At 48.8% G+C, this 10,000-nt stretch overlaps 1 protein-coding gene across 3 annotated transcripts in view; it reads left to right on the top strand.

The window, feature by feature from the left end:
- The window catches only part of nav2a (neuron navigator 2a), a 156,731-nt gene that overhangs the window by 107,845 nt on the left and 38,886 nt on the right, over positions 1–10,000 (top strand). For all 3 annotated transcript variants that reach the window (XM_083760220.1, XM_083760219.1, XM_083760221.1), the window contains 6 exons: positions 536–896; positions 2,501–3,296; positions 4,531–4,741; positions 5,361–5,731; positions 7,540–7,605; positions 9,451–9,495. In XM_083760220.1, the coding sequence (XP_083616346.1) occupies positions 536–896; positions 2,501–3,296; positions 4,531–4,741; positions 5,361–5,731; positions 7,540–7,605; positions 9,451–9,495 (1,850 nt within the window). The remainder of the gene's footprint in view (positions 1–535; positions 897–2,500; positions 3,297–4,530; positions 4,742–5,360; positions 5,732–7,539; positions 7,606–9,450; positions 9,496–10,000) is intronic.

The following is a 10,000-nucleotide window of genomic DNA, read 5'->3' as shown; positions in this document are numbered from 1 at the left end:
TGCGCGCCACAACCAGCTGTGTGGTGTTCAGCTGCAGTGTGAGTCGGTGTTGCCAGTGGTTGATGAGCTCTGGAGACAGAGTTTGCTCATCTATATTATATAGTTGGCACGGTGAGAGAGAGAGAGAGAGGCCGCTGAGGAGGAGAAAGGACCCTTTGTGTGCGTGTTCTCCTTGTTATTCCTACATCACCTCCACATCTGGGCCAATAGTGAATGCTTAGACATTATGGGGATCGCCTTGTCTGTGTCGGCTACAGTGTAGCAGGTCTCTCTGTGTGTGTGTGACTGTGTGTGTGTGACTGTGTGTGTGTGCGCGTGTGTGCTTGTGTGTGTGTGTGTGTGTGTGTGTGTGTGTGTGTGCGCGTGCGCGTGCGTGCTGCTGAGATAATGACTGCAGTTGACTGTGATCATAAAACGTGCCTTTAACGCCATCAATGCATCGTAAAAGAAGCTTGTTTCACTCGTATAAGAAAGTCTGTTTATTGTGTGTTTCTGTGCCCGCTGTGTGTGTGTGTACGTGCGCGCGTCCCTCCAGCCCGTGACGGACACCGAGAAGCACGGCGTGTGCGCGGCGGGGAGCCAGCAGGCGTGGTCCGGGGACGAGGCGGTGGTGGTGAAGAGGTTGGACGGAGGAGGAGGAGGCTCCGCCTCCGACAGCGGCGTCCGGATGGAGCCGGCCTCCAAGTGGAACAGCCGCCGTGCAGCCGCCAACCCCTCCGACGTGTCGGACGAGTCCGACAAGGGAGGCTCGGGACGGAAGACGCCCTCGTCCTCCTCCTCTGCCACGGCGTCCCACACGGGCTCCTGGAGGAGGGGGATGACCACACAGGTGGGGGTGACGTCCCCCAGGACCAAGAGCACCTCCGGCGCCGCGGCTCTCAAAGGCCACAGCACAGGTAGGACCCGTTCTGACCTGAGATCAGATTCTAACGCACAGAAGAATGGTCGTTCTTTAACACATTTTGACCTGAGATCAGATTCTAACGCACAGAAGAATGGTGGTTCTATAACCAGTTGGTGGAAAGGACATTTATTTTTTAACATGTGTTTATTGATGTTTCTTTACAACATGGTATTTTCAAAGCAATTATTCACGTATATTTTCCCCTCCCACAACCACATGGCAGCACAGATACTAAACTAAATCTTCAAAGAAACATCAGGAAATGTCCATAAATGCAAAGCAAATATACATAATAAAAACAAACACACATTACATACAGTTAAACAAACAAATGCACGAGAGGACATTTATTTAAGTACTGTACTAAAGTATAGTATCCATGCATATTAGTGACTATAAGCAGTCTAGCACCACATTCTAGTTCTAGTGGGCGGCTGTGGCTCAGGAGGTAGAGCAGGTCGTCCAATGGCCCCTGGGTCGGCGGTTCGAATCCCGGCTCCTCCTCCTGTCGAAGTGTCCTTGGGCAAGCCACTGAACCCCACATTGCCTCCAAATGAGTCGGTCGGTGTGAGCTCGCCACCGTCGGTGTGTGAATGTGGGAAGTGAGGACGCTTCACCCCCCAAATGTATGAATGAAAGAACCATTGTAAAGCGCTTGGAAAAGCACTATAAAAATGCAATTCATTCATTCATGTCTCCCGGGCTGTCACAGAACAAATCAAACATCATGGCGACGTGACTGTAAAAAGAATATACTGTGTTTTTAGAACGGTGTCCTTCATTTAAAACAAACACATACAACTCGAGAGGCATGCTCCTTCAGAGGAAGCCCCAGCTGCTTTGAGTGTATCTGAAATAATTTTAGACTTCCATTAAAACTAGTTGTAAATCACGTAGGGAACACTAAGCCCCGCCAGACCTCAGTGGAACCACGAGAGACTCGATATTAATCCAGTATTTTGACACAGTGCTTTTTGGGGGGCGTGCATTTGCACCACGATCTGATGAACAAAATAAGGTGCATTTCTCTTTTCCCCGGGGACTTCCCCATGATTCCGACCCATTACTCCTGCTATACGTGGCTTCATTACTCCCGCTATACGTGGCTTCATTACTCCCTATACTATACGTGGCTTCATTACTCCCTATACTATACGTGGCTTCGCATGCGGTTCGGGTTAGGAACGGGACGAGTCGGAACCAAACGTGATGGATCTCTACCTTTTTATTTGTTGTTTTCAGTCAAAACATTCCTTTTGTTTTTCTTCTCGGGCTTTGGTGAAAAGGTTTGAAAGCAGGTCACCAAGACAAGGTCACCAAGGTCAAAGGTCATGTTGACCAAATGAAAGCCCATGTGTGCCTTTTAACCGTTTGTTGACATTCTCAAACATGCCTTTATCTTCAACCGCGCCTCTATCTTCAGGCGTCGTGGAGTTATAGTGGAAAATAACATTTCATCTTGACGCTCAAAAACGACACATCCAAATCAATCAAACAATCAATCAATAAATGCATCTTCTAACAAACCGATCAATACCGATCTCTGGGAGGTTCAGGGTTAATGAGTCACATGAATAACTACGTTCCTCCCTGCAGGTAAAACGGACGACGTCAAGGTGTCGGAGAAGGGCCGCCTGTCTCCTCGCTCCAACGGCCTCCAGCGCTCGCCCTCTGACGCGGGACGCAGCAGCGGCGACGAGGCCAAGAAGCAGCAGCACCAGGCCGCGCCCCCCGGTTCCTCGGCCCCCCGCGCCCCCCCGACCACCACCACCACCCACGCCCTCACACACACCCTGTCGGACCCTCACGGCCAGACGACGACGCACGCGGCGGCGACGACCACCTCGCGCACCCCCACCAGCACCTTCGGCTTCAAGAAGCAGATGATGGTGACCACCACAGCCAGCGGGGCCACGGTGGTCACGGGCGGCTCGGCCACCCTGGGGAAGGTCCCCAAGTCGGCCGCCCGCTCGCTGGCGGCCAGCCTGAAGGCCTGCGGCGGGCAGGAGGGGGGCGGCGCGCTGGCGTCGGCTCTGGGTCACCACCACCACCATCACCACGACGACAGCTTCCTGTCGGCCGGCGCCCGCTCCACCCTCCAGTACCGCAGCCTGCCCCGGCCCAGCCGCTCCTCGGGGGCCTCGGCCTCCTCGCGCAGCGGAAACCGCTCGTCCACCAGCAGCATCGAGGCGGCCGTGCTCTCGGTCACCACCTCCTCGCACGCCAAGAGCTCGTCGGTCGCCGCCATCGCCAAGGCCAACGGCATCCTCCTGGCCAATCAGACGGACCGGGAGAAGGGGGAGGCGGACGGCCCCCCGAGGGCCGGGGCGACCACCGCCACCGCCGCGCCCCTGACGGGACGACAGCAGGTGTCCTCGCCCACGCTGCGCAGGTATAGACACGTTCTGACCTGAGACCAGATTCTACAAATGTTCTTCTACATCCTGACAGTTTTCTGAAAAAGCTATGTGTCAGTGGTTCTGACATAGATATTTTTCAATAGCTAAAGCATAACATGATTCTATCCCTAGGACCAGTGGAGTGGACCCCCCGCTATTTAACTGTGATATTGATATTTTATATTTTATATTGTTTGTCCAGTTGTTTGAGTGTTGAATGTTCAATGGACAACAATGGGAAAAACAAAGCCTTTGGCTTTTTTTTTTAATGTCTCATCCATTTGACGTTTTAACTGGTTTAAAATGGTCAATACATACACGTATACAGTATATTCAATCAATCACTAAATGGCAGTCATTCATTTGCAACACACAAGCACTCACACGCAAGCACACAGACACGCAAGCAGTGGCACACACACACACACACACACACACAGGTTAAATGAGGCCAGCGTGTGAAAGGGAGGCCTTGAGCGATGCTGATGAGCTGCCAACAGCCCCCCCTCCCCCCCGTCATGGAGCTCATATTGTGGTGTGTGTGGTAAGGGGACACGGCTCTTACCTCAGTGCTCTCTCTCTCTCTAATCTGTGGGAGTGATAACTCTTCAAAGAGTAGCCGTGCTATACCATGTTATCACAGCCTGCGGTCTCTTCACAGCCATGCATTTAAGACTTAAAACCCTGGGAGTTTCACATATAGGTACAGAAAGAGAGAGTCGGTGTGTGTGCGTGTGCGTGCGTGCGTGCGTGCGTGCGTGCGTGCGTGCATATTGGCTGGATGTCAGCCCGCACCACCTATCCTGTCCTGTTACACATAGACACCGAAGCCACACCAGTATATTGTGTGATCTCACACTGTACATACAGTACATTTACAGGATATTACTACACATTGTAGCTGTATTGTAACCGGTCCTGCATAAAAACACTACACCCAAGTGACCCAACGCAGAATTATTTCTTTCTCCCCCCTCACTCTCGGGGATGGAACTTTTGTCCCATTCTACATGCCTTTGATTTATAATCGGAGAGATTTGTGTTCCTTCTTGCGTCAATACGCTGGTGTGTGTGTGTGTGTGTGTGTGTGTGTGTGTGTGTGTGTGTGTGTGTGTGTGTGTGTGTGTGTGTGTGTGTGTGTGTGTGTGCGTGTGTGTGTGTGCGTGTGCGTGTGCGTGTGCACCGGCCCATTCAATCCCTCTGGCTCTCTCTCCCTCCTGGCTGCAGGTTGTTTGGTGGTAAGAGCAGTAAGCAGGCTCCGGTCAGCACCGCAGAGAGCCTGAAGAGCTCCACGGTCATCTCCAACCCCCACGCCGAGGCGTCCCCCCATGGGGGAGGAGGAGGCCTGGGGGGTGCCGGGGACGGTGAGAACAACAGCACCTCCCTGTTCAGCGGCAGAGCCCTGGGCTCTGGGATGGGCACACTGGGCAGTGAGCAGGTGAGAGGATCCGGCAACAAAACAAACGGGTTATTATGAAGAAGGCTAAATAAGAGAGATTTTCGGGGGCCTGTGGAGTGTGGACCCCCTGGTGGTCTTTATCGCAACCGTTATAGGTCAAATCTTCTGTTGCAATATACCCGAAATCTCTAAATGTAATGGGGCAGATTGCAGGTTGAACTGCACTGATGCTTTTTTTTTTCTTTCTGAAAAAACATGTTTCTATGTCAACCTATTTGATGTCAAGGACCCCCAGAATTATCTCTATTGGGCCGCGGACCCCCATCTCAAAATATGTAGTTCCAGGGACCCCCCTGAAGGCAATATTTTAGTTCTCTCTGAAATATATATTCAAAGATTTGCGCCACATTTTCACGACTTTAAAAAAATAGCAGACCTACGAGCTCGTAGCATGCCGCTCGTATAGCACGCCACTCGGTGGCGCGCTACGAGCTTGTACATCTGCTATTTTTCAATAGCTAAAGTAGAACAGAGTGCTTCAAACGCCAAAAGGGGTTCCTGCTCAAAATGGGTTAAAATGAAGGAGCTTTAAAAAGAAATCTCAATTCTCTCTCTCTCTTTCCTTCCTTCCTCTCTGCCCCGCCGCTACACCACGCAGGCCTCCAGCCCCGGGTCGGTGTACTCCTCCACGGGCCCCTCCAACAGCCTGACGTGGGGCACCACCCTCAGCAGCTCGTCGGGGGCCCCGAGCAGGGAGGGCACGCTGGGCAGCGTGGGCCACAGCAGCGTGGGCACGGGCAGCCTGGGCTACGCCTCGGTGAGCAGCATGCACACCAGCAGCGAGTCCATCGACATGAGCCTGGGCAGCGCCGGGGCCGGAACCGGAACCGGAACCGGAACCGGAACCGGAGGCCACCTGCACCACCACCACCACCACGGCGGCGGCGGCGGCGGCGGCGGCCACGGCAGGGAAGACACGCTCTCTGCCCTGGGCCGGACGGGCAGCGCCAAGACGGCCATGTCTGAGAGGTGAGGAGAGGAGGAGGAGATGGGGACGTTAGAAACAGCACGGTTCTGGTGAAGGAATTAACCCCCCCCCCCCCCAGCCCCCACCCCAGAAGCAAACATATGAGTTAAAACGTTCGCTGTGAAAGAATATTTATTCAAAGATTTGCGCCGATCACAATCTTTCAGCTTGTAGGTCTGCTATTTAGTACTGAGGCCATTTCTAAACAATGGCTTCTAAATCCTAAACATTTAGTACTGAGGCCATTTCTAAACAATGACTTCTAAATCCTAAACATTTTCTGACAAGCCTTTGTTGCTATATCAGTGGTGCTCATAGCTATTCATGTCAAGGACCCCCAAAATTATATGTGTTTTGGCCCACGGACCCCCGCCCCATCTCAAAAGATTTTGTTCCAGGGACCCCCAGAAGCAAAGATTTGAGTTCCAAACGTTTTATAGAAATTCAAAGATTTGCACAGATTTGAAGAAACAATGTGCTATATATTATAGATAAAATATAAAATGACACTGATGCTTTTCCCGGTTTGAATGGGTTAAATGCTGTGTATGTTAAACGTGTTAGACGTAGCTGATAATGTTAGCCTACATGTTCCAGTACGTTACAGTAAATGTCAAATGTCTTATATGTAGTTTTATATATCAATTATACGTTGCTGTGTTTGTGTTCCTGACGGGTGTATGGGTCAAAATAATGTCCTTGCAGACTCGTGAAAATCTATCTAGAACGGAACACTATATAGAACAGCTTGTCAAGGAGAGAGGCTGCGCTCACTGTGCAGGCCAGGGGTATACCACTTGAAAGTACCCCCGCACCAGTCTGTGTTTTTGCTATCCGCACAATCCCATAAACCAGAAGGAAAACGTGAGCTAACTACATGAAGTCATGCTAGTGCTCAAGTCGAGATGCACCACTGACTGAACCACTTAGCAATTGTGGTACCGTACCGTACCAAGCAAGCGTGTTCCAAGCTATCAACTATATGCTGAGTTAGCAAAGGATATTATGAGAGACCTTTATTCTGGGTAGTGAGGTTGTTTTCTTTTGATGACGTTGCGGGGAAAAGGCTCCCAGGTTCACCATTGTCATTTGTGAGCCTCTGAGGTACTGTATAGTTCCATCATTACGGGAGCGTTCCATCCTGACTAGCTGGATGTGTAACGTGACAGGAATGTCTGAGGATGTAATTCTATAAGCGGTGCACGGAGGCTATAGCCGTATGATGACATCATCCCAGCAGTGTCTTAATATCATTTTGACCTGAGATCAGATTCTAAAAATGTCTTCTACATCCTGACAGTTTTCTGAAAAAGCTATGTTTCTATGTCAGTCGTTCTTCGATTTTTCAAAAATAGCAGACCTACAAGCTCGTAGATCTGCTATTTTTCAATAGCTAAAGCATATAACATAATGCTAACAATATCATCGATCTATTCCACGGTGATAAAATACTAAAACAAATCCATTTCAACATATACATGTTTCAAAATGTACCACAATTGGTGTCCGTCCCCCCACAAAAAAAACAGTTTGAAAACACATTTTGAACCCTGAAAATGTTTTCTAATATATATTTCACATAGATTTCATCCTCTCCAAAATATCCAAACAGGAATGTCCAAAGAAATACGTTTTACGGCTACTTGCGAACATTTTGAAACATAATATGTAATGTATTTTCTTCTCTGTATGGAATTGTTGAAGGGTCTCACAGTTGAACTTCAGATTCCTCCTTTCTCTCTCTCTCTCTTCTCTAAATGTCTCTGATGTGTGTCCTCCTGTCTGTCCCCTCCTCCTCCCCGTCCGTCAGTCCCCTGTCCTCCCCCTCCGCCAGCCCTAAATTCAGCCGAAACACTTTACCCAGGAAGCAGGACAGGTAAAATGTTACCTGTGTGCATGTACGGGCCATGTGGTGTTTGGGGCTTCTTATTAGCGCCATTATGACCGCGTATATCTATTCTACGTCCGAGCATAGACATGGTAAGGCCCCCCCCCGCCTGCCTCTGATTGGCCTATACCGACATTGCCTTACCAGAGTTTCTTCCGAGGTAGATATAGCTATGCTGGATAGTCTGATGCGAGGTTACTCCGTGGTTAGTATAATAGTATTAGTTTACTATAATTAATTAATTCACGATAATCAACACTAACAACTTTATTTTAGAACACACCCAAATCAAATCATTACAACGTACGTGTTCAATCAATCATTCAATCAAAGCAAACGACATAAACAATATTAGTTTGCCTCTTCTACAAAAATAAAACTCACAATTTGCTGTCACGCGTGCCAAGCTGCCATTCTCTTGTACTTATTATTTCCCACCACGGAGTAACCCCCACGGTCTGGTGAGACCATGGGGGCAGGACGGGCAGTGTCGGTAGGCCAATCAGAGGCAGGCGGGGCGTTACCATGTCTTTTCTCGGACGTAGAATATATATATATATATGTATTATGAGCACACCATGGCTATGGTGTGTGTGTGTGTGTGTGTGTGTGTGTGTGTGTGTGTGTGTGTGTGTGTGTGTGTGTGTGTGTGTGTGTGTGTGTGTGTGTGTGTGTGTGTGTGTGTGTGTGTGTGTGTGTGTGTGTGTGTGTGTGTGTGTGTGTGTGTGTGTGTGTGTGTGTGTGTGTGTGTGTGTGTGTGTGTGTGTGTGTGTGTGTGTGTGTGTGTGTGTGTGTGTGTGTGTGTGTGTGTGTGTGTGTGTGTGTGTGTGTGTGTGTGTGTGTGTGTGTGTGTGTGTGTGTGTGTGTGTGCGCGTGTGCGTGTGCGTGTGTGCGTGCGTGCGTGCGTGCGTGCGTGCGCATCAGTACAGAGGCATTGCAGCAGCCTGCTCTGGTCTCCTCCATTCCTGTTTATGTGCTGCAGTGCCACCCTGTGGTAGGATGTATGTTGACCATCAAACACATGAGGATGCAGGTGTTGCATTTAAAAGTAAAAAAAAATGCTATGACTTTAATTATGAATTGCATTAAAGTAACTTAAATTTGTTGCTGTTTTGCTGATATTTAACGTGAAGACGTGAAAAATGCAGAAAACATTTCCCATTATGTTCTTTGTGTCGAGATAGATCTCGGATAGGACAATTAGCCCTTCACTAAGTCTCTCACCAACCCATCCTGTTGCTAAACTATTTGGATTGGCATTGGGGTGGGATTTATTGAAGGGCTAATTTCTGGAAGCTTATCGAGGCACGCCGAAATGTGTCATTTGACATACTGTAAGCTGGCCGCAATTTTCGATAGGACTCATGTTGAATATCAGCAACTTTCACCTGTAACGGAATGTGCAAACCAATGGTCTGAATATATATATATATATATTAGGGCATTAAGCAACTAGTCGACTAGTAAATCCACTAGTCAACCTTGCTGGTACTAGTTGAAGAGTTTATTTTTTTCCCGATTTTGTAGGCCTCAAGATCAGGTAGATTATAGTTATAGTCACCAATGTAAGTTTTTATTATGTACAAATATTTATTTTAAAATAAAATGTTTTTTTAAAATAAATTACATAATAGGTGGTTAAACAACTAGTCGACTAGTAAACTAGTCAACTAGTGAAAATGACTAGAAGTGAATGCCCTAATATATATACTGTATATATATATATATATATATATATATATATATATATATTCTATATATAACCTCCCCATCCAGTCCAGTCCCCTTCCCTGCTTCTTTCTCTGAGATGTGTGTCTCTCTGCTGCTCCACAGTGGGCCACACTGTGGCAGAAACACTCTGCCTAAGAAAGGACTCAGGTATGCGGGCGTGGGGCGCCATCTTGTTGTGACTGCACATGTGGAAAGACGCTGCGCTTCGCGCGCATACACAAACGCACACCCGCCTACCCACCCCACCCCACCCCACCCCACCGCACACGGCTTCTCCTGTGTTTTGTTTTCTTGTTCGTTCACTTTTTATCACGGCTTTGCACTCCTACACTTCATGTTGCTGTTTTGTTGCTTTTGGCACCACTGGGGCACATTGTGTTGGTTGTGCTTGGGGGGTGAAGTGGCATGTGACGTTGTGGTCATCAGACAGGAAAGTGGCATGTCGCTGGTGGTCATAACACAGGGCCGTCACGCTGTCATCCAAGACACTTCATTTCCGGGTCACAGTGTCTCTATATCTGTCTGCCTTTTTTTTCCTCCACTTCTCGGCTTGTCTGTCTGTCGCACCCGCCGGCCTGAGGTCAGTTTGTGTTGTCCACGCTGTGTGGTCATCATCGTCCATGTTTTGACCTGTGATAAATCAGACAGTATA

The sequence above is a fragment of the Protomyctophum parallelum genome (assembly GCF_964188405.1).
Source record: "Protomyctophum parallelum genome assembly, chromosome: 2".
In the NCBI taxonomy this organism is placed as follows: domain Eukaryota; kingdom Metazoa; phylum Chordata; class Actinopteri; order Myctophiformes; family Myctophidae; genus Protomyctophum; species Protomyctophum parallelum.
The sequence above is the reverse complement of the archived record's forward strand: the minus strand, read 5'-3'. Positions and strand labels throughout refer to the sequence as shown.